Here is a 24,237-nt window from a genome sequence, read left to right as displayed (position 1 = left end):
AAAGCGAAGAGGGCGAAACGAGCAATGGAACCAAGCAAACAAATTTGAAAATAGTGTTCAGCGCAATCGCACACCGGTGGCAACGCCGCCGCAGCCCTCGCAGCCAGCGCTGCCACCTCGGCCGCTGGCGGCGATAATTAGTTAATCGATTATCATTAGCCCGCCAAGTCCTGCTGCAATTTGAAGTGAAAAAAAACGACGTTTATGCTCAAGCGGTGGCCAGGTGCGGTGTGGAGGCAACATGAAATTTAACCGATTTATATAAATGTGTAATTCATTATGTAACTGTAACTTAACAAGGATACGATATGTACGGCATACACAAGACACCAAACACACATAAATATATTTATATATATATAGGCGAAATCCAAGCGAAAAACGAAAACACTCCAGCAAACATTTTTAAGGAAAGCGCAGAGCCCACACACCACATATATCCCAGTAACAGTAATTAATACGAATATACTCGGATCGAAATCCTGGGGAGTGGGGCGGGGCCCGCCTAACCCCACAAAGCCAAGGGGGCGCGACGGCAGCCCTGCCCTGCTCCGCAGGACCATGCAACTAAATGTAGTAGAATTAATAATTAAACAATGCAGAGTAAGAAATGCAAGAAACAAAAATGACAAAAGCAAAAGCAAGGCACTTTTCGCTAGGCTTCTGAACCGAAAATAACAAAAAACAAAAAAAAACACGAAACCATATAGCGATATTATTAGTCCACACACACACTCTCTCACATACGCCCCCAGCCACGCCCACAGCGGAAAAAGCCCAAAATATTTGGGCGATTTGCTATGCCAGGCAATGTTTAGTTAAGAAATCCCAGAGAAATCGAAGGCGAACACAAATTAATGAAGTGACGAGCAAAAGTAACAAAGCAAGCTTGCTACCACACAATACATGTAAAAGGTATATTACATAGCATATTGATAAATGATATAAACCTTAATTTATACCTATATTTTAAATGCATCATCGGGTTTTCCGTCTCCACCAAAACGAGGAAAGCCACAGCGTAGGCGCGATAACGATAGCGATAACAGGAAACGGAAGCGGGGAGAAGAGGCAGAGCAGGGTGGTGGAGCGGAGAAGCGTACACGGCGTATATGCCTGCGATTTTTACATTCAATTCATTCAAATTAATTTTTAGTAATACTGAAATTTCGATAAGCCAACCCCCCAGCCCCGCCCCCCCTCGAAAAGTCCCTACCCACGAGAAGGAGGAGATTTAAAGCGAGTTTGAAATGAAATAAAAACTTTAAATAAAATATTAAAAACAGAAAACCAAAACCAAAAAGGAAGTCAAGCCCGAAGTTTGGTAGATGTGTTCCTAGACTACTTAAAACCACTGCTTATTCTTGCATTCAGCGAGTGATTCTTTTTGTATGGGATGGCAGGGGAAACAAATATTCTCTAACTTGCAGGTTGAATTTTCGATGGAAAAAGGGTCTGCATTTCATTTGCAATTTTTATGTGGGACTAAGAGGCATGGTTCTATGCTGGCGCTGCTGTTTTCTAGGCAAGGAACCTAAACAGCCTATAAATTTCGTTGTTCAATGTCTTTTGCACTTCGTATGCAGATATTTTAAAGATTCTGGATTTAGTTCATTAGTACTGAAAAAAGTTAATTGAAAAATTGGTTAATGGAGAGTATTAAAATCTTTTTAACGCTCAGGTTTTGCTTGCAAAAACTAAACAAATCATTATTTGGAAGAAAGTTATTGAACATGAAGTCTATAAAGATGTACTAAATATGCACCAATAAACAAAAGAACAGAGAGTAGCATTCAAAATGTTATAAGTTATAGTCAAAAATATTATTCCGAAAGCTTTTAAATTTAAAAATTCTACAATTTGGTAGCATACACCTTTTTTTTTGGCTTATTTCGGTAACTGCAATTGCACAAAAGATTGTCTCCTTAATGTGTAATATTTTGTATATCGTAAAAAATGCTCCTAACTCAAAATACGTTTAGGTAGACCATCCTCAAGTGTTAAATATGCAGAGTTAGAGTTAAATGAAGGTAATGCCTACTCAAAAATCCAATCTTTCGGTGGCCTTAAAGGGATCTATTCCATTGGATACCGGTTTTTCACCTGGAGATCCCTGCCTTATGTGGATCTTTCTCCATAACCCGATGAAGTTATATGTTATGCCATGGCCCAAGATCAGTATGCCGAAGGAGGAGCAGCCTAGTTCCAAGAGGTCCAGCATATAGATGCCATGAAACCAAGTGACTCTCCAAGGATCGTTACATAACGCACTTCGTGGTTCAATGTGTTACATTCTCAGCTTATTTATTCCTTCAAGGTCTTGCACTACACATAAAATAAACTGATCCGGGAACCGGGATCCAGCGGTGGGTCCCCGGGATCCGCGGACCCAAAACTTCGGAGGCGGCAGATGAGCGGTGGAGCGCCCTACTTCTTCTTGGGCTTCAGCACCTGGTAGGCGATCAGCAGGCCCATCACGGCGTACGTGGCCTTGGCCACCTGGAGGACAGAGACGTGAGCCATGGGATGGCATAACGCCGGGATTAGGATTACGCTGGCCAGAGCCGGAAAGTCACACTACTCACGTTAGCACGGCCGCTCATGGTGGTGCCATTGAAGATCTTGGACAGACCGGTCAGTTTCTCGCCTTCGCCAGCCATTTCTGCGGATCGGGAGTGTTGTGTGGTGAGTGCCAGCTGGAGGGGAGTGCTCCGTGGGCCTGTTCTACTCACCTCAGGGTTTATTTGCACGGAATTCGAGCTGCTGCAGTCGCCAGAAAAAATATTTTCGGCGGAGGTTATACAACTGTCATCAGTCTGACCGATAAGTTATCGATAAGATATGCCGGAGGAAAAATACCGAAGAAAATACCTAAAAGGTCATGCTGAGGTGTCCTGGCTAGCCAAGCGGAGACACCTTCCTGTAGAATTTGGGAGTTAGTCAACACTGTTTTACCTGCTTGCTAATAGTTAGGCGCCAAAATTTGAAATCAAAAATGAATATATGAGTGAGTCAATTTATGACATTTGTTTAAAAAAAAAAAACTATATTATTTATTAGGAAACATATAAATTAGCTTTCTTTCCCCAGCTACTTAATACATTTTCTTACTGATGCTCTATCTCAATTTAGTTTTTACCAAGCTGTAAGACTTATATAAAAGTTTAAAAATTTAAATAAAAATTTAAAAAAAAAAGGAAAACACACCTCAACATTCTTTATATATTTTCATATTTTATGTGGTAATTTTTCTCACTCCATTCTTTTACTTTTCCCTTAAATAACATCCGATTACTTCTTAAAAAAAATGAAGCAGCCCCTCGAATTTCTAGAGCGACCGACAAATTTACCTTTGCATATGTGTCACTCACGTTGTCAAAAGGCAAATTACAGGGTCCTTATCAAATGTCAATAGCAGCTCTGTCATATCGCATCTAATTAAGCAGCTAAATATAAACGCCCACAGACTCATTAAAATTAAACTGCACTTCCTGGGAACCAAAGGCTGACATTGCATTGTCAGGACGAGCGAAAGAAAGGGCCGGCCCTAAAGAGAATGCATTCGGAGGCAAAAAAATCGTGTAATTAGAGGCTTAAATGCACTTCAAGTCCAACCAGGTCCACACCCATTTAACCCACAAATCCGCGCACAAAGACGGCATTTCAAATGGGAGCAGTGCCAAATCCTCCTCCTCAACAATTAAACTTGCTAAGGTGAAGGTAAATTTAAAATAAGGGATACTTACCTTGTAATTTGTTTAGTACTTATAATAGTTAGTTAACTCTTTTTAAGGGCATTTTTTTTTAGAAATATGAACGTATTTTTTAGACCTTTAATTTTTAATTTTAAAATTAAACATGAGATTTATATTTTTTCTTATACATATATATTTTCTAAATTTATATTTGTTCTATAATATAATTATATTTACATATTTTTGTTTTCACTTATATATATTTTTTAAATTTATATTTGTTTAGTAATATTTACATATTTTTGTTTACTCTAATTAAATGATAAGGCTTTCTTATAGAAGTTCCACTGTATCTCTGACATGACACTCTCTGCCACGCCCCCCTTCCGGGCACTATAAAAACCCTTCGGCAGTTGGGAACCTGCTTCAAAATCCTTCGTCTCAAGATGAGCAACAAGGCCCCGGAAAAGGAACAAGACCAGAGGCAGGATCAGGGCGAGGAGGGCCAGCGCCAGGACCAATCCCTGCGCATCCAGATCCTCGTCTATCGCTGCATGGGCATCGACCTGTGGAGCCCCACACGCGCCAACGACCGCACCTGGCTCACCCTCGTGACCATGGGCCCGCTCTTCCTCTTCATGCTGCCCATGTTCCTGGCCGCCCACGAGTACATCACCCAGGTGAGCCAGCTCTCCGACACGCTCGGCTCCACCTTCGCCAGCATGCTGACCCTGGTCAAGTTCCTGCTCTTCTGCTACCACCGCAGGAAGTTCGTCGGCCTGATCTACCACATCAGGGGCATTCTCGACAACGGTACACCAATATAATGTATAATATTTCTAATATATCCTATATAATATTTCTTCTAATCGGCAGAGATCCGTGTCTGGCCAGATGCCCGGGCAATCGTGGACGTGGAGAACGAGAGCGACCAGATGCTCAGCCTGACCTACACCCGCTGCTTTGGGCTGGCGGGCATCTTCGCGGCCATCAAGCCCTTCGTGGGCATTGTGGTGTCCCTGATTCGCGGCGACGAGATCCACCTGGAGTTGCCCCACAACGGGGTGTACCCGTACGACCTCCAGGTGGTCGTGTGGTACGTGCCCACCTACCTGTGGAACGTGATGGCCAGCTACAGTGCTGTAAGTGATCTACTTAGGAGAAACTCTTTTAAGTCCCTGCATTTCATATTATCTTTGGTTATTTTTAATATTATTTTGCTCTTTTTATTGGCTTAATGTGTGGAAATATTACATTTAACAATTGTAATTTACTAGAGGATTTAATGGAAATATTAGACTTTGGTTTTTTATATGATATCATTTATACAATTAATTTAAGTATTTCATACGCTTTAAAAATATTAAAAATATTATTTTCAATCTTGAAGATTTGTTTGAAATATTTAAAACGACATTTCAAATGCAGTACAAAATATTTATTTTCCCTTTTTCATTTTAAAAGACTTATAATAAAGTGTGTAGCTTAATGTAATAAAAATATATTTAATTTATTTTGCATGCAATACAAAATATTTATTTTCCCTTTTTCATTTTAAAAGACTTATAATAAAGTGTGTAGCTTAATGTATTATGGCTTAAAATATATTAAATTTATTTTAAATGCAATACAAAATATTTATTTTCCCTTTTTCATTTTAAAAGACTTATAATAAAGTGTGTAGCTTAATGTATTATGGCTTAAAATATATTAAATTTATTTTGAATATAAAAACATATATTCTATTTTCGACCAGGTAACCATGGCGCTCTGTGTGGACTCGCTGCTGTTCTTCTTCACCTACAACGTGTGCGCCATCTTCAAGATCGCCAAGCACCGGATGATCCACCTGCCGGCGGTGGGCGGCAGGGAGGAGCTGGAGGGCCTGGTCCAGGTGCTGCTGCTGCACCAGAAGGGCCTCAGGATAGCCGACCACATCGCCGACAAGTACCGCCCGCTCATCTTTCTGCAGTTCTTCCTGTCGGCCCTGCAGATCTGCTTCATTGGGTTCCAGGTGGCGGACCTCTTCCCGAATCCGCAGAGCCTCTACTTCATCGCCTTCGTGGGCTCGCTGCTCATCGCCCTGTTCATCTACTCGAAGTGCGGGGAGAACATCAAGAGCGCCAGCCTGGACTTCGGCAACGGGCTGTACGAGAGCAACTGGACCGACTTCTCGCCGCCCACAAAGCGTGCCCTCCTCATCGCCGCCATGCGCGCCCAGCGACCTTGCCAGATGAAGGGCTACTTCTTCGAGGCCAGCATGGCCACCTTCTCGGCGGTGAGCATCCCTGCGCGAACACGTGCCGCCCAAGTGCACTCAAAGAAACTCCCATTTACAAAATCACTTTTTGGTGCCAAGAAGTATGCAACGAATCTTGGTTGACTGAGTAGTAGAATGAATACAGTCAAAAAGCAGTTTGTCCTTTATTTCCTGCATACTTTTCGGCAGCGAAAAAATTAAATAGTGATTGTTACCTTTACGAATGAAAAATTCTAAAAACGAAACCGTAAATGGAAAATAATAAAATAGTAATAACTTGATTCGTACAAGCCGAAACCTTATTCAACACAATTATTGAAGTGTATAAACCAATGTTTTATCCATGGCAGATTGTCCGCTCCGCAATGTCGTACATCATGATGCTGCGCTCCTTTAATGCTTAAAAAGGACATCAAAATGTGGCCGAGGAGGGAATATTATCAACAGGTGTGCCTGGTGGCATAGCAGATTGAAAAAACAACGCTGAAAATCGGGATTTATATTATTAAGAAACATTAAACAAGATAAGCAAATATTAGGTTTCATAACACAATACTACTTTATTCATTTAAATAAAATAAATGGGAATTACTTTCAGATGTTTCAATACTTATAATTGATATTACATATTAAAGCATTTGGCTGATCTACGATTGAAAAACCACAAACATACTATTAAAATCTGAAAATTAAAAAATCATAAATACAAAAATAGGAAAAAAATGATGCAGATCGGTAGGAAATTAAGCCAGCTTTCCAAAACAGTCGGTCTTTCAGCTGTACTCCTTGATTTGGCTGAACTACGATTAAAAAACCACACAAAAATCTGTTTTTTTGACTAAAATCTGAAATTTAAAAAAATGTGATGTACCCTCTTACAAAAATTGAAAAAATGGGTCAAAAAATAAATTTTCCTTTAAGTGATGCAGATCGATAGCAAATTAAGCCAGCTTTCCAAAACAGTGGGTCTTTCAGCTGTACTCCTTGATTTGGCTGAACTACGATTAAAAAACCACACAAAAATCTGTTTTTTTGACTAAAATCTGAAATTTAAAAAATTGTGATGTACCCCCTACAAAAATTGAAAAAATGGGTCAAAAAATAAATTTTCCTTTAAGTGATGCAGATCGATAGGAAATTAAGCCAGCTTTCCAAAACAGTCGGTCTTTCAGCTGTACTCCTTGATTTGGCTGAACTACGATTAAAAAACCACAAAAAAAATCTGTTTTTTTGACTAAAATCTGAAATTTAAAAAATTGTGATGTACCCCCTACAAAAATTGAAAAAATGGGTCAAAAAATAAATTTTCCTTTAAGTGATGCAGATCGATAGGAAATCAAGCCAGCTTTCCAAAACAGTCGGTCTTTCAGCTGTACTCCTTGATTTGGCTGAACTACGATTAAAAAACCACAAAAAAATCTGTTTTTTTGACTAAAATCTGAAATTTAAAAAATTGTGATGTACCCCCTACAAAAATTGAAAAAATGGGTCAAAAAATAAATTTTCCTTTAAGTGATGCAGATCGATAGGAAATTAAGCCAGCTTTCCAAAACAGTCGGTCTTTCAGCTGTACTCCTTGATTTGGCTGAACTACGATTAAAAAACCACAAAAAAAATCTGTTTTTTTGACTAAAATCTGAAATTTAAAAAATTGTGATGTACCCCCTACAAAAATTGAAAAAATGGGTCAAAAAATAAATTTTCCTTTAAGTGATGCAGATCGATAGGAAATTAAGCCAGCTTTCCAAAACAGTCGGTCTTTCAGCTGTACTCCTTGATTTGGCTGAACTACGATTAAAAAAAAATCACAATTTAAAAAATTGTGATGTACCCCCTTACAAAAATTGAAAATGGGTCAAAAAATAAATTTTCCTTTAAGTGATGCAGATCGATAGGAAATTAAGCCAGCTTTCCAAAACAGTCGGTCTTTCAGCTGTACTCCTTGATTTGGCTGAACTACGATTAAAAAACCACAAAAAAATCTGTTTTTTTGACTAAAATCTGAAATTTAAAAAATTGTGATGTACCCTCTTACAAAAATTGAAAAAAGGGGTCCAAAAATAAATTTTCCTTTAAGTGGTGCAGATCGATAGGAAATTAAGCCAGCTTTCCAAAACAGTGGGTCTTTCAGCTGTACTCCTTGATTTGGCTGAACTACGATTAAAAAACCACAAAAAAATCTGTTTTTTTGACTAAAATCTGAAATTTAAAAAATTGTGATGTACCCCCTTACAAAAATTGAAAAAAGGGGTCCAAAAATAAATTTTCCTTTAAGTGATGCAGATCGATAGGAAATTAAGCCAGCTTTCCAAAACAGTCGGTCTTTCAGCTGTACTCCTTGATTTGGCTGAACTACGATTAAAAAACCACAAAAAAAATCTGTTTTTTTGACTAAAATCTGAAATTTAAAAAATTGTGATGTACCCCCTACAAAAATTGAAAAAATGGGTCAAAAAATAAATTTTCCTTTAAGTGATGCAGATCGATAGGAAATTAAGCCAGCTTTCCAAAACAGTCGGTCTTTCAGCTGTACTCCTTGATTTGGCTGAACTACGATTAAAAAACCACAAAAAAAATCTGTTTTTTTGACTAAAATCTGAAATTTAAAAAATTGTGCTGTACCCCCTACAAAAATTGAAAAAATGGGTCAAAAAATAAATTTTCCTTTAAGTGATGCAGATCGATAGGAAATTAAGCCAGCTTTCCAAAACAGTCGGTCTTTCAGCTGTACTCCTTGATTTGGCTGAACTACGATTAAAAAACCACAAAAAAAATCTGTTTTTTTGACTAAAATCTGAAATTTAAAAAATTGTGATGTACCCCCTTACAAAAATTGAAAAAAGGGGTCCAAAAATAAATTTTCCTTTAAGTGACGCAGATCGATAGGAAATTAAGCCAGCTTTCCAAAACAGTCGGTCTTTCAGCTGTACTCCTTGATTTGGCTGAACTACGATTAAAAAACCACAAAAAAATCTGTTTTTTTGACTAAAATCTGAAATTTAAAAAATTGTGATGTACCCTCTTACAAAAATTGAAAAAAGGGGTCCAAAAATAAATTTTCCTTTAAGTGATGCAGATCGATAGGAAATTAAGCCAGCTTTCCAAAACAGTGGGTCTTTCAGCTGTACTCCTTGATTTGGCTGAACTACGATTAAAAAACCACAAAAAAATCTGTTTTTTTGACTAAAATCTGAAATTTAAAAAATTGTGATGTACCCCCTTACAAAAATTGAAAAAAGGGGTCCAAAAATAAATTTTCCTTTAAGTGATGCAGATTGATAGGAAATTAAGCCAGCTTTCCAAAACAGTCGGTCTTTCAGCTGTACTCCTTGATTTGGCTGAACTACGATTAAAAAACCACAAAAAAAATCTGTTTTTTTGACTAAAATCTGAAATTTAAAAAATTGTGATGTACCCCCTTACAAAAATTGAAAAAAGGGGTCCAAAAATAAATTTTCCTTTAAGTGATGCAGATTGATAGGAAATTAAGCCAGCTTTCCAAAACAGTCGGTCTTTCAGCTGTACTCCTTGATTTGGCTGAACTACGATTAAAAAACCACAAAAAAATGTGTTTTTTTGACTAAAATCTGAAATTTAAAAAATTGTGATGTACCCCCTTACAAAAATTGAAAAAAGGGGTCCAAAAATAAATTTTCCTTTAAGTGATGCAGATTGATAGGAAATTAAGCCAGCTTTCCAAAACAGTCGGCCCTTCAGCTGTACTCCTTTATTTGGCTGAGCTACGATTGAAAACCCACAAAAAACGTACTAAAATCTGAAATCCAAAAAATCATGGATGAGAAAAGCAAATTTAGCTGTTCTCTTTGATTTGGCTGAACTACGAATGAAAAACCAGCCCGGCAAAGTAGGCAGCTGAAAATGCGGGGCCCAGAGGTCGCGCCGCCCACCCACTGCCAGCCAGCCGTCATGACGGGCACTTTTCCTGAACTTGAGCTTTTCCTGGCTCTTAATAAAAGACCAGATGATGGGCGGGGATTCTGCAGGGAAGGCGGAGCGGATTGCAAGCGATATTGCTGCAAACTATTCGAATCGCTTCGCGCTTTCCGCCAGTCTTACCTGGCTCCAGCCCACCGAACACCGCCCACCATGCCATCCATTTTCCAGCGGCCTGTAACGATTTCCTGTTTGAACCGTGATTGATGACGGGCGACTGCAGGGAGCGAGGCAAGCTGCTGCTGGATGCAAAAGTCTTAAGTACACGCAACACTGAGCTGCGTGATTGGATACTTGGATGCCTGGGTGCCTGGGTGGTTGGATGCTTGGATGCTTGGATACCTGCAGCTGGCCAGCAGCCTCCTCCATCCGCCATCTGCCGCACTTTACGGCGGCTGCAACTGTTTTAAAGTTTTCAAATTGCGAGTGCCAATCCATAAGCACATAATTACGTATACGCCATGGGGACCACAAAAAGTGATGCGTTATTGCAGAGGCAGGCTGCACTTTGCAAATATTCTTATCAGGGTCTTAATATGATGATAGCTAATATTTTGCTTACTCTGATTAGAAGAGGGATGGTAAAAATAAATATTACAAATTTAAAAACAAACAATATTTAGTACAAAACATTAAGATTGTCCTGTAAATGTAAGTGTTTCGAAAATTGGTAGACTGATAACAATTAAACAGATAAAAACAAACTAAAAAAATTAAGATTGTCATGCTATTAAAATATTTTTGTCAAGGTCTAAAATCAAAGTAAAAATAAATATGACAAATTTAACGGAATATATAATTCAAAAACTAAAATATGGGATACAAGGCAAAGCATTACAAATATTTGAAGCAAGTTTACAAATATATGAAAAACAACTTTAAAAAAAGAGAAATTTTTATTAAAACCAAAATGGAAACCTAAGCATCTATACACATGCTCGTATTATTAAAAAAATAATTGTATATTGAGACCAATATTGCAAATCGAATAATTTACCTCAGTTTTTAAGTTACAAAAAGGATGTGTTTATTTTGAAATTATTCCCATATTTGTATTCAATTTAATAAAATGTATTAAAACACCATATTTCCTTTACTTAATGTTTGTTTTGTTACAAACATTTCAAATGAAAATACCACCCATACTGTGCAGTTGGTAACTCGACTACGGAATTATTTCTTCCGATTGAATTTCTCTGCGGCTTTGTGCTTCTAATTTCACTCGCCCTACCTAAGGTCATCATCCCCACTGCCGCGCCCCCTCCGATTTTCAATAGCCCCCTGCCCGAACCCAAAGAGCAGTTCTTGATTTACATTGCCAAAATTGAATTTATTTATCTCCCTCTCGTCAAATTTCCCTCGCTCCCCAGCCCCCAGCCCCCAGCCCCCAGTCCGCAGCCCCAGTCGAAAGTCTGATTTTGTAACAAAAATAAAGGGAGAACTGGCACAGAAACAAAATAAACGGAATTGAAATGTCCCTGGACCTGGTCATGATTTATTGCATCGCATAGCGACGGGATATTCTAAACTTTTTGTACTCTCCAAAGCCAACCTCCCGGACCCCCCCGAAAAACAAATAAAATATTATTTGAAATATGTGCTATGCGAACCCCATGATTGAGCATAAATAAAGTGTATAGTAAGCTGGCGAAAACAAAGTGCACGACTAAGGACAATAAACTGTTTTGACAACTTGTGGGCTCGTGTGTGCAAACAAAAGGGGTTTTTATTTATTTCCATTTTTCCGGCAGAGTTTTGCAGTTCCGTAGAATTAATTAGCGGTGAATAGGTACACTTCCCTCACGCCCCCATCAAAAGGGGGGAAAAACAAAGTATCTTCCTCTGGTTTTAGTTTTTACCATCCATCCTATTGTCTTATGGCAGGCGCCTTTTTTTCGCTTTGAGTAGATCTGCATATTGTGGTGGAAATTTAAAGTTACCTAGGGCAATCGAGTCCTTAAAGGTCCTTGTAAAATAGTGAAAATTAAAAGAAGATACAACACTTATTATTATATTGTTAAGGGTCCCTTAAGATATAAATACATATCAGTACGGTTAAAAAAAAATTAAAAAATGATATAAAAAATTTATACCATCCTTAATATTTATTTAAAGCATAACATAATCGTAAACAAACTTTAAAAATATAATATAGTTACAAAAATGTAGATTTTATTATCATGGGTCCCTTAAAATATAGATAAATATCAATAAGATTTTTAAAATATTTTTATTAGATAAAAAGTGTTACTAATATGAAGGGATACAAAATAAATTATTTTAAATCTTTTATTAAAAAACCCATAAAATATTTCCTAATTTTTTAAAAACATGAGGGCTTTTTTAATGGCAATTTTCATTTAAACTGTGAAAAAGTTTCTTTAAATTGAAAAAAATTCTTCATACAAAATTTACTTCTCCTTTTTTTTGTTTAATTATATAGGAAATGAACTCTCTTTTTTGGAAAAGAAAAAAACAAGTGCCCCATTTTAATGGCAATTTACTTTTAAACTGAGCAAAAGGCACCTAGACGTGGGCCCTCTTTTTATAGTAACTTTGGGGTGATGAGGGATACGTGCAATCATAATTTCCGCGGATGTAAGTATGTGCATGCGAGGTGTCCTGGTTCCCCGGCTAGTCCTGTCTCTTTGGCTTCGTAAAATGGTCACAAAGTAACGCGGCAGCTTAACGATTGCGGCCATAATGTCAGCACATCAAACCGGACATGACCTCGGATGGTAAACTCAGTCGCATTCGCTGGGAACCTAAACCTGCTGTCCTCTAAGCCCGTCAAAGCCACAAACGTTTGAAGAAAAAAACAGAAAAAACAGAAAAAAAACGCGGAAAGAGTGCTAGAACCATCAAAGTTTATATGTTTTATGTTTTCACTTTTAACGTTTTTTGGGGCGGACCCGAAAGGCAGCCCATTGTCATTGATGATGATTTATTGCCCGACTGCAAGTGGCCAAAAAAGTATTTACTCCGCTGTATGAAAGTAAAGGAAAGGCGATCCAGGGGCTGAATTATCAAGCATACGCAGCGTTGGACTCTGAAGTTTAGCTGCATTTAAGCGCCTCCACAGGCGAGCTAATCATCCAGCCTCCTGCTGCTGTTTATATTCCATTATGAGACACTAAGCCAAATCTTATTTAAAAGTCTGGGAAAATCCAACAATGTAATCTAAGGTTTTTACTATTTGGCTGAAATATTTATATTAATTTGATTTGATATATTTTGGTCATCTTTAACTTGTAATTTATATGAAAAACAATTTTACTTTATGCTAAATATTTTATTTTAGCTTATAAAAATAAAATGTAAACTATGGCCACTGAAATAAAAAACAAACATAGGGCTTTGAAACTGTTTGTTACAAGATGGTCAAGCTTGTTCTTTTGTGCAAATACCATTGACATATTTTGTTTTGTAATTTTCTTTTTCAAGTGAAATTCATTTTCATTTTGCTTTAAAGGCAGCTCGCCTTTCTTTACTTGTTCACTTGCCCTTTTTCTTAATAATAGAAAAGTCAGAATGAAGGGCAGCTGTTGTAATGAAACAAGGGTGATTAAAAGAGTACTTTTTTTCAAGAAGAGATATTACTTAAAAATGTTATTCAGGGGAAATTTTATTAAATATTTAGGTTTAGTTTTGTATATAGACATTTAGTTAATTTTAGCTTTATAGGCTTAGTATACATTTAATAAATTTAAATATTTATTTAGTTTCTTTTAATTTAAAATTTATTTGATTATTTTCTGAATTTTTTTGTTTTTTTATTCTTCTAATTAAAATTCATAATATTTAATTTTGAAAATGTCAAAAGAAATATGACCTTAATTAAATTAAAATAAAAATCAAGCATTTTTTTAATTGAAGCTTGAAGCTGTGTATAATTTAAAAATTATAAAATGTTTAAAGGTAACAAAATTAAATTTAACCTTCATTTTTGATATGTTCCAAGGCCTAAAACTTCAAAATAATTTATAATTATTAAATATTTGTGATTTATAATATAATATAATATAATATGAATAATTTTGAAAATGTCTTAACAAAACAAGACTTTTTAAATACATTTAAGCTTAATTTTTTTAAGGCTCAAGTCCTGTAAAAACCTTTTTAATACTATTGAAATGGTTAATTTTCAATGATTTGAATAATATTTAAATTAGTTAATATTAAATATTCATTTAGAATTTGCTTGTGCTTGAGCTTGATTTCTCCGAAATTTTCCAGGAAACTCTAAGGGGCGACCACCCCCCTGTCCATTTTCCAGGCTGAGCTTTTCGGAAAAGCTCTCGGAGCGGCAGTAACAGGTCCGGCTGTTAGCAACAGCTGGCCCAAAGGCGCTGTTGGCCCGGCTAACAGGGAAGCAACAGTGCGCTGGCCGATTTAAAATAGCGCGTCCTCTGACAAGACGACTCAGTTCCTGTTCAGCCATAGTCGGTTACGATTGCCGTGAGCCGAGCACAGAGCACCGAGCACCGAGCACCGGAAAAGTGTCGAGCAGTGTGGACCAGTATCACTTTCACTATCAGAGTCAGAATTTGAATCCCAACCAGAATCAGAATCTGAGTCAGATCTTGAGCCCATCGAACTCAAAACTCAATCTGAAATAAACTTCAAAATTTTCCAAATTCCCAAAAAAAAAAAAACAAAAACGAAAACAACAGTTCTCTGGTGCCCCAAGACATTGTCGCGTGCTTGAAGAAATCGACCCAATTCAAGGTTTGGATTCTGGTTCTCCCCTCATTTGGTGTCGTATTTTTTTTTTATTTTTTGAAAGTGCGTGCGTGTTATGAAAAGTTTGTTTGAGGGGTTTTCTTTTTGAACAGAAGAAAAAAGAATGGAACAGAAGCAGAAAATCAGAAAATAAGCAACAACAAAGCAGCTGCTGAGCGGGAAAGTCGGAGGTCAGGTATCCTGGGCTTCCCCTGTCCGGCCAGCCCTTGGTTTTTCCGCTTGCCTCGGCTCTTTCGAGGTGAAACCAGTTTGTGCAGAGCTAGGCGGAAAATTTTTATTCCATTTCGGTTCTGTTCGGTTCGGTTCGGTTTGCTTTCCCTCAGCTCTTGTGTTTGGGGTTTTCCGGGTTTTGGGTTAATTTTCGTTGCCTTTTCATATTTGATGAGGACGTGTGCTGGTCCAGGAGGGGTGTCACCTAAAACAGAAGCTCCAGCCTTGCCAGCCTTGCCAGCCTTGCCAGCTTCCCTGTTTTCCGTTTCCTTGGCACCCTGGGATGCCCACGGTTGCCCGCCCATTTTATACTTTATTTATCTGTCCGCCCGTGCCATGGCCTTTTGTTATGCATGGCCGTGTGAATCATTCATATGCAAATGCTGTGAAAATTCCCATTTATGTTCTGAGGAAACCCGCAGAAACCGCTGGGATGTGTCTGTGGAAGCGTTCCAGAAGCGTTCCGGAAGGCATTCTGCGGGAAGGGGTTGCGGTAGAACGATAGCCAATGCGGCCAATGTCACGTTTGGGTCTCGATTAAGTGCTGCCTACTTATCGGCTGCCGTCCGCTTTGTTTGCCCGGGCCAATTACAATTACGCCGGTCGGTGAGCGGTTCATTAGCGACCATGACTAACCGCTTTCCGGCCTAATCTAATCGGCTTGGCCAGCTAGTCAGCCAGGCCGTTTGATTCCCGATTTGAGAGTCCGCCACTGAGTGTTTTGTGCAAAATAACACACGGCAAACAGAGCGTTTAAGGATCGATTTGGTTTGAGCATGGTACACCTTTTTCTCTGGGCGAGAGTTCGATTCTTAATTTGAGGATCCGAAACTGAGGGTCTTGTACAAAATAATACCCGTGAAAAAGAGCATTTAACGATCAATATGATAGTCGCATGGTACACCTTTTTAAAATGTTCTTGAATAGAAAAAGACAGCAAATCGTATCTTGATAGAAGTGATACTGAATTTTCTAAAAATTATCCTTTGAACATTTTCCTCTGTGCATACAAAAACATTAGCTGCTAGCTAGTTTTATGAGTTATAAACTTTCTTTGTAAAGTATAAAAAAGTAGTCGCATAGGTAGGTAACTCAGTTCCTTTATAGGGATAGAGTTTACCAGTATTTTTCCATAGCCAGGTAACTTACTTACTTTATAGGGATACCACCATTTACCCATAACCATGAACCATTCAATCAAACGAAGAATACCAAATGGAAATGAAAGCGAGGCATGTATTTCGCCTAAATAAATAATTAGCAAGTGCCACGGCGCTCACATTTGTTTTTCAATTACCTTCAGTGGCCTGGTTGAACTCGCGGCACTCCATGCCTGTGGTGGCCATAATCTGCTACGGTTGATCAATTGTAATCGGCGGGATGTTGACGCATTAAGCCTCTTGTCCATCCATCCAACACCGCCGGCGATTGGTCATTTCACGGCTCTGCCTCAGTGTTTGTGGAGGGAATCATCCGCAAACTGGGTCAAAATCGGGGAAATTCACCTGAGGCAGTAGAATTTTGTGTAATTGAGTTAAAAAGGGAGCTAAAGTTGGCACAATAAATGCTGTAAGTCTGCGTAGTTTTGTCATTTATTTAAAGATTTATAAAGTGTAGAATATATGAAAATTAATATATAAAAATGCAATTATCAAATAGATTTGAAAGGGTTTTTCAAATGGATGTCCTAATTTCAAGAGGACAAATAAAGGAGATAAGTAATTACCAAATTGGTACTTTAGGTTCTCCATAGCTTGGCTAAGTGTTTACCATACTTACGACACCCTGCTTCCCAGTTTTCCCTTGAAAACCTGTTAATTTAAGCTGGTGTCCCACAATGATTGATTTTCTCAAAGGCTTTCTCAGAGACAGCACCACAAAGGGCTGTTCTCAAGTCGACCTGTCGGGATTTCAGGCCAGTTCCCAACGACTTGCTTACCCGAAGCGTTAAAAAGCTATCACAGTCCACCTCCGTCCTTGCCCTAATTCGGGGGGAAAGGAAAGGAATGAGTTTTCCTGCTTTCTTTTAATATTGCGGCTAATTTGGTCCACAACAACAGGCCGGAGAAAGTGAAAAGAAATGGCAGTTAGCTGGGAGTGAGAGTCCTTCCCCCAGCCTAGGCAATTAATTTACATTAATTTCCCTTTGTTCGCATGACATTGTTTTGTTTCGTTCGTTTCGCTTCGGTTGGTCTCCTCCGACTGGGCCACCTGCCGCAGCAGCGAGTTTATCAGAAAACAATTACAAGACCTGGGCATCTCTGCTCTGTACCATTTCATCGCGACCTGGAAGGGAGCCGTCCACATAGCCAGCCGGAGACCAGGAAAGCTAAGCGAGGAAAGCGGTGAAAGCATGTCGGAAAAGCAGCAGCAGCAAGGACGCAAGGTGGAGGAGGAGCAGGAGCAGGAGCAGGAGCAGCAGGAGCAGGAGGAGCAGGGGGAGCAGATGGAGAAGGAGCCTCCGAGCAGCTGCGGATCTCCGCCGGAACCGGAACCGGAAGCGGAAGCGGAGGAGCAGGCATCGGGATCGGCCGCCGGAACCGAAGGAGCCGCCGCGCAGGCACCTGCCCCGGCCCATCCCAACACCGAACTGGAGCTGGAACGCGACCGGGACAGGGACTCCCATGGCGACAGGTGAGTCAAGCGGATTCCGATCCCACCACCCAGCCCTCACCCATCTCGTAGCCAACCATCCATCCATCCACGCACTCTGCGCGTCCCTGTCAATATCCATTAGCTAATTGGGCATGCGATGCCATGGAAGTCTGGCCCCCCGAAAAAAAAAATGAAGGCCAACTGGGCCCCCGAATGATATCAGCCTAATTACAATATAGCAGCATGCCTTTCCATGTACATCTACTAATATTAACCACATTACCTGCATATTATAATCACATTTTATCCGCATTACGTCCAGCTAACCAGTCTCATCCCTCATCCAGCCAGGAAAGCTAAACTAAGTTGTACAGCCATAGGTATTCTATAATGTAAATCGAGCACACAGCCGTATGACATGCGAGTATATATATATAAAATACTATACAACTTATCACATATCATAGCATAATGGTTCATAAAATGTATAATATATTTTGCAAATATGTTTAGCTAAGCCAAAGTGAAATCAATGTTGCTAAAGACGAAGACATCTGAGTAATTTACCTTAAGTGCAACCCCTCTTTAGATCCCAAGCCTTATCCCAGAACATACCTACTCCCCCCCCCCCCACACATTTAACCCGGCCAAAACGAGTTAGCACATTTTTCATTTGGTGGGGGACTCCAATTAGGGAAGCTTTATAAATAGACCACAGCCACTCCCCAGAAGGGGGGCCTCGAAGCACGTGGGTAACGCAATCTTTTTGGCATTCTCCAGGGAGCAGGGCCGACATCCCCGATTCCGGGTATTCCGAACCTGAACCTGAGGCCGGGAACCCTTTTGGGTGTTACTCTGCCTGTCGGCGTGTTTATAACCTGAGACTGGGTTGGACAACAAGAGACATTTGGGTGTGCTGAAAAGTGTGGAAATCTATCAAAAAATGTAAACTAAAATAATTTCAGTAGCCCACTTGTGGGAGCTTTGTTAGTCAGGTATAAAATGGGAAGGTCTTATCTCTATGGAACCTATTACCACCTGATTGTGCAGTTGGCCTCCTTGTCTAATCTGCGCCTATCGCCATACAATTTATGACCGGATCAACATAAATTTATTCCTAAAACATAGCTCAGGGTCGCCTTGAATTGATTCAGCAACGCCCTTCCATGCAATAAATTTTGCATTAAAGGCAACAAATGTTTAAAAAAATAAAAAATATATTTGCTTTATTCAATTAATATAGTAAATAAAAAATTATTAAAAAATAATACAATTAATAGGCAGTGTATAGAATAAAACATATAAATTCTAAAGCCAATTTTAAGAAATCATCCCCATCTTATTATTTTTAAAAGCCAGTTAATAGAGTTATTATTTTATCTTCTGTAAATTTCTTTGTTAAATTAAAAAGATGTATTTATTCTGCTAAATAGATTTTATTCCCTTTCGAAATAGACCCCTCCTTCTTCAGTTTTGCTCTTACTTACGCTTTTTTCTACTTGATTTTTAATTAACTTCTTTGCGTTTCATTTAAAATAATAAAAAGCTGTAGTTTCTAACTAATTCCTTTGCCATCATTATCTGCTGCACTTCCAATGAAAGCCCAGCTACTTCATTTGCAATTAAGTCGGACTTATACTTTACCCAAGTTGGCCTCTCCAATAATCGAATCGTGTGTCTTTCTGTGTCATTTGGGTCAATTAGCGAGGGAAAATCCCATTTGAACTTGCGCCAGTTGCCCTCCACATAGTTGCGACCTGTTTTCCGCCGTGTTTTTCCCCTCGAAACTCCGGCGCTGCCCTCTGCCTCTCCTTCCGGACTTTCGTTTCCGGACTGCCCCCGGGGGCCTCGTCATCGCCTGGCACTCAATCACTGCCTCTTGCCGGGCATCCAGCCTCATCCAGCACTGCAATTGACCCTTGGCTGCGCCGTCTGCTTGATATGTGTGTTCTTTTCAAATTAAATACCTAACTGGAGGCTCCTGCTCCTCCGAGATAGCTGGCTGTCCAGAAGGGTTGGCCCCAGTGTCACGACTTTAAGCAGATCAATTTGGGAGATGGTTGGCCGGGGGATAGTCAACAATGCCGGGGGACATCCGGGTCTCTCCACCTCGAGGGCTTGAGTTTTGACAGCATAATTAACAACTCTTCAGCAGACATCCATATCCCGGCCATGGCCCAGCTTCGTGCTCCGCTTCCGCTGATTTTTCCAGCGAAATCCCACGATTTATTGCTGCCCGAGCATTAACAATGTCTTCAAGCAAGGTTGTCCTACACTATACAGTGTGGCTTCTGTATGGGCTCTGTGTGGAACCCCATCAGCCGCCCCGCAGCTTGCCATGTATCCGGAATTGACAATGAGCCCCTGGCTTTCGGACACGGCACGTGAGCTGGCTGCCAGATGAGGACATGGCACCCATCTCCGTGTTGCGCACTCCCAATCCCAAAAAGCCATTACCAACGCCTTTCAGCCCTGCCAAATTGTTAATGGAAATTATTAGTTATTAGCTGCTTTGCATATTTTGATGAATCTGGGCCTAACTTGTAGATAGGGAGGGAGGTATGGGGCCTCCTAGGAAAATATGTATTTCTGCTTAATACATTTTTATAAGAACTGAATTGGTTTATTATTTTGTATACCCCTTTAGAAATAGCTAAAAATGGTTTTTTTTTTTTAAAAACTTAATTTGAAATAAGGTAATATACCTCGCAGCGAAGGCGAGACACCTTCAATCACTCACCATGTAAAGGAAAAATATTCCATAATCCAGTTTATTTATGAAGATTACCCCTGAAGGCCAAGTGGATGAGCAGACATTTTTCATTCCGAAACAGGGGAAGGCAGTAAATATCCCGTCTGGATCCAATGGATCACTGATAACCAGGTGTATAAGCTCGTGTCTACTTCCGTTGTCAATCCTTTTTTGTGGCAGTTTGCAATTGTATCTTGTATGCTTGAGTGCTTGTATCTGAGAATTACAAAGTTTACCCGCTCAAAATCGAAATCCAAATCAGAAGGCTTACCTAAGCCTGCTCAATGGGGGAAAATGGAACCAGTGTACGCATGGAAATCGACATCTGCTGGCAATCAACCGCTCACACAATTGAATCGGATTCAATTGACCAAACAGGAAGCTAATGCGAATGCGAATGCGAGTCCCAATGCGAATGTGATTTCTAATCAAAAGTGGTGGTGGCGCTCCCCGGGAATCTGGCCGTGACTGCCTTTATGGCAGCAGTTCTGTAACCAGTGATTTACGGTGGATGCGGGGTGTTACCAGTTGCCAGCGCTCGGTGCTCGGCTCCCGGCGGGATTTGGCATGCGGAGAGGCCAATCCGAGAGCCAGAAACCGGAACTTGACCCCGCCACGTGCCCTTGACTACTTAGCACACTCCTGTGCGCCGTGGCACAGACACACAGTGCCACAATTAAACGCACAAGGACGCGGACGTGGATGTGAGCGCCGATGTGGCTGTGTGGACATGCATGTGGAGCGATTGGAGTGGAAGGGAGCGGAATCAGCTGCACCCAAGCGAGCCCAAAGGTTGAAGGTGCTGAGCTTTGAGGCGGAATTCACCGAAAATGGTGCACTTGGCCTAGTTCCGAAAATTATGCGGCATACCCAGACAATGTGCGAGTAATCTTAGGTGAACTGGAGGGAGGAAGTTCTAAGTTCCTTTGGTAAATTTGCAAAAATAAATAACCAAGAAATTCTACGTGATTTAGAGTAAAATAAATAATATTTAAAACTAAAAGTATTTTTTCCAATCTAAAAATTATTTATCAGCCAGAAGCAGTAGATCCTCTAAAAACAAAATAAAACAAATAACATTTCAATGAAAAAATCAATAGAAAACACCCAAAAATCATGCTTACCCAGTCTACAAATTAGTATCTTGAGTGGAAAATTCTATATTCTTTGGGCAAACAAAAAAGTGAAATACAATAATCATACACAAATGCCCATTATTTGTCTTTGAATAGAGAAATCAGTTGGAAAATGCCAAAAATGATTCCTAACCAAGTAAATAGATACCAGAATGTGGCCTCCGCACCATGACAAAACAGAACCATGGCTCCAAGGACTCGCCGGACTCCGAGGGGACAGAGGACAGAGGACGGAGGAGGCTGTCCACTGGGCTCAGAGGCGGAAGAAGCAATTGGCCAAAATGGTGTTTGAAGTAAAACCCAGAAACGTGACGGGATTCACAAACGGTGTTGAGTGTTGAACGCATGCCGGAATACCACAAGGGCATCTTACCCCCGCTTAGGAGGACCTGGCCAAGGGGAAAGGCGGCAAAAAGGAGCCCGGCCGGCGACCACAAGAAACAATGTCCAGCAGGCGGGATCAAAGTTTGAAATACTCTTTTGCCCAGTTGCTTTTCAATTTTACCCACTGCCATTTGTGGGCCACAAGCCATAACCTATACGCATTAAGTATACGACGCGTTGTCTCGACGCTTAAGCTGTAACAGCCATTATCCATAAGCTCTGGCAAATTGATGTAGTCAGCTGCACAGAAATGAAATTTAACTCTTACTCCCAAAGTACACATGTTGGCCGGGCTAAAGGAGTAGTAAGTTAGGCATATTTGAGGGGAGTTTCTTTTCCATGTCTTGTTTATATCCATTTCAAGGCAGTGTTTGCTGTTTATTTTTTTCTATAAGCTGGTAAAAGCACAAAAAAAAAATGCCAGAGTTTAAGCTTAGCCTGGTTAGCTTGTCAGAAGTGCGTTTTTTCCTTCGGTCCGCCGCTTTTTCACGCCCATGTCAAAGGCCTCTGGTGGGCCGTCAGCCACAGACGCCCTTTGTCTACGCCCTGTTTTTCAGCTCTCAGCACTCGGTTCTCAGTTCTAGCCTGGCCCATACAACTGCTTGGCTATAGCCGGGCCTCTGGCCATCGGTTGCCAACTGACGTCAGAACAGAAACATCAGCGGCAGAAGTACCATCTTTGAGCCTTGGTAGCGAAATTACACGCTAATTACCAAGAGTCAGAGATACAGGTCCTTGGCTAGGGTCAAAATAAGTTTACAGACTTTACTTTACATACCACACTTACTTGTTGGTCCCTTTATTTATTTTTTGGCCCTTTATTTTGGTCACCATCGATTTTTCGGCCACGACAAAGGCACAAAAGCCGAGGCCCACAGGCCACATACCATACTGCACACATGCGAAGATACGGTTGACGTTGGCGGCGGTAATAAATCGCCATTGAAATTTTGTCATTCACTTTGCTCTCTCCCGATTTTCCCTCTGTTATCACACCCTTTTTTCCAAGGGGTATCATCAGTTTGTAATATAAAACCAGCTGGTTATTATCAAAAAAATATACAAAACAAATTATGCGGAGGAACCAACTGCGATTTCAACACTCATTAATCTTGAGTTACTTAATGAACATTTTTTGACCTTGTGTAATTCCTTTTCACATTTTTTTAAGCTTTATAGCTAGTTCTAAAAAATGATTTTAAAATTTCCAAGTCAAAAATTATATAAACATTTTTTTTTAAATATTTTTAAATTAGGAAAAAATAGTGTGTTTTTTGAATGAGAAAAAATTGCATTATACATTTTTATATGCTTAGGAACACTTTCCTAAATAGAATTTAGTATTTCCAAGTCAAAAATTATTTTAAAAATCATTTTTGGTTATTTTTAATTCAGAAATAAAATTGTTTTTTAAGGAATTATTAAAACAAAATGTATTTTCACATTTCTAAAATTAATTTTAAAATTTGTCAGATTGCAGCTTATCTGCTTGAAATAATAGCAAGGGTATTTTAAATATAAAAACAAAATACATATTTTTTAAAATATATTTTCCATATAAAATCACTGAAAGAGCATTGCATGGGGGCCGAAAAAAAACGTATTTCACGCTAGCAAATACCAATAGATGGTGGATTTTGGGTCAATAGACAGCTGGTAGGTGGTCGAAACCCCCGACGGAGTGCGACGTAATAAATAGATATGAATGTGATTGGTGGCACTGTGTTCGCTCTGTGGTGGCGTATAAGAAGCCCAAAAAAGGTGTTGGTGTTTGCTTAAATTAATGCGTAGCCCGCGGCGAGCAAATCCGTTTGGGCCGTGACTTTGACCGGGATTTTGTGGCTCGCACACCTTGAAGTTGGCACTTTCCCAGGTGAAAATGCCGGTGGACATTCAGCCCCCCAATTTGGTCCAACCCGTGGAACTCGGGAGCGTGCAACAGTTTCGGAGTGGACCACAAAGTGTATTGATTGCTATCGATTAGGCCGAGTGCGTGGCGCGCCAGTGTGTGACAATGTGACGGTGCGTGAAAAAAGGGGCGACAGTGTTGTCGGTAGGCAGAGATCATCCAAAAAAAATGGTTGGGAAAATAGGGCAACAACAATTTAAAAAGGTCAACAGTAACATAGTCTATTTTTGCGTACTTATGTATTTAATTTTATAACTAATTTAAATGGTTTAAGCAGCTTATTCATTGTTATATTAATATTTTGCCTAAGCATTTAAGCAGGCTTTTTATACGTATACGTAATGTCATGGTCTTATTAAAATGAGAAATGCATTCTAAATAATTGCCAAATATATTCATGCTAGAAAAAATAAACATAATATCTTAGACAAACATTTTCTGGCACAAATATGGAAATGTGAAATGTCCTTAGTTTTTTTGAAATAAATTCCTTCTGCTTTTGCCACAGCAAAAATCGTGCAGTTTCATTGACTGCTCTACGTTTGTTTAAATAATCACCCTAAATTATATTAAAATTAATATAAAATTATATTTTCAAA

At 39.5% G+C, this 24,237-nt stretch overlaps 3 protein-coding genes across 5 annotated transcripts in view; 2 read left to right on the top strand and 1 right to left on the bottom strand.

Moving 5' to 3' along the window:
* Window positions 1-2,278: 2,278 nt before the first annotated feature.
* On the bottom strand, window positions 2,279-2,881 carry LOC108025724 (ATP synthase membrane subunit K, mitochondrial). Its single transcript, XM_044092949.2, has 3 exons — window positions 2,733-2,881; window positions 2,586-2,662; window positions 2,279-2,499 (listed from the first exon to the last, which is right to left on the bottom strand). Exons 2-3 carry the CDS (start codon window positions 2,658-2,660, stop codon window positions 2,428-2,430), a joined length of 147 nt encoding a protein of 48 aa, XP_043948884.1. The 5' UTR covers window positions 2,661-2,662; window positions 2,733-2,881; the 3' UTR covers window positions 2,279-2,427.
* Window positions 2,882-4,141: 1,260 nt separating this feature from the next.
* Window positions 4,142-6,379, top strand: LOC108025591 (odorant receptor 9a). Its single transcript, XM_017096120.3, has 4 exons — window positions 4,142-4,508; window positions 4,572-4,837; window positions 5,452-5,973; window positions 6,306-6,379. Exons 1-4 carry the CDS (start codon window positions 4,142-4,144, stop codon window positions 6,357-6,359), a joined length of 1,209 nt encoding a protein of 402 aa, XP_016951609.2. The 3' UTR covers window positions 6,360-6,379.
* Window positions 6,380-14,357: 7,978 nt separating this feature from the next.
* LOC108025892 (uncharacterized) overlaps window positions 14,358-24,237 on the top strand; it is a 53,354-nt gene continuing 43,474 nt past the window's right edge. Inside the window, exons 1-2 of one of the 3 annotated variants that reach the window (XM_017096574.3) lie at window positions 14,358-14,637; window positions 17,156-17,496. In XM_017096574.3, coding sequence (XP_016952063.1) covers window positions 17,216-17,496 — 281 coding nt within the window. In that variant the 5' untranslated portion in view covers window positions 14,358-14,637; window positions 17,156-17,215. Of the gene's footprint in view, window positions 14,638-17,013; window positions 17,497-24,237 lie in introns of those variants that run through there. The other 2 variants (XM_044093458.2, XM_044093459.2) reach the window with 2 other exon arrangements.

This window comes from Drosophila biarmipes, chromosome X (genome assembly GCF_025231255.1).
Source record: "Drosophila biarmipes strain raj3 chromosome X, RU_DBia_V1.1, whole genome shotgun sequence".
In the NCBI taxonomy this organism is placed as follows: Eukaryota; Metazoa; Arthropoda; class Insecta; order Diptera; family Drosophilidae; genus Drosophila; species Drosophila biarmipes.
Note: the sequence above shows the minus strand (reverse complement) of the source record. Positions and strands in the feature narration are given on the sequence as shown.

Coding starts and splice junctions, on each gene's coding strand:
- LOC108025724 (XM_044092949.2), bottom strand. CDS start 2,660: ATGGCTGGCGAAGGCGAGAAACTGACCGGTCTGTCCAAGATCTTCAAT. Junction 2,500..2,585: donor CCATGAGCGGCCGTGCTAAC/GTGAGTAGTGTG, acceptor TCTGTCCTCCAG/GTGGCCAAGGCCACGTACGC.
- LOC108025591 (XM_017096120.3), top strand. CDS start 4,142: ATGAGCAACAAGGCCCCGGAAAAGGAACAAGACCAGAGGCAGGATCAG. Junction 4,509..4,571: donor CAGGGGCATTCTCGACAACG/GTACACCAATAT, acceptor TCTAATCGGCAG/AGATCCGTGTCTGGCCAGAT. Junction 4,838..5,451: donor TGATGGCCAGCTACAGTGCT/GTAAGTGATCTA, acceptor ATTTTCGACCAG/GTAACCATGGCGCTCTGTGT.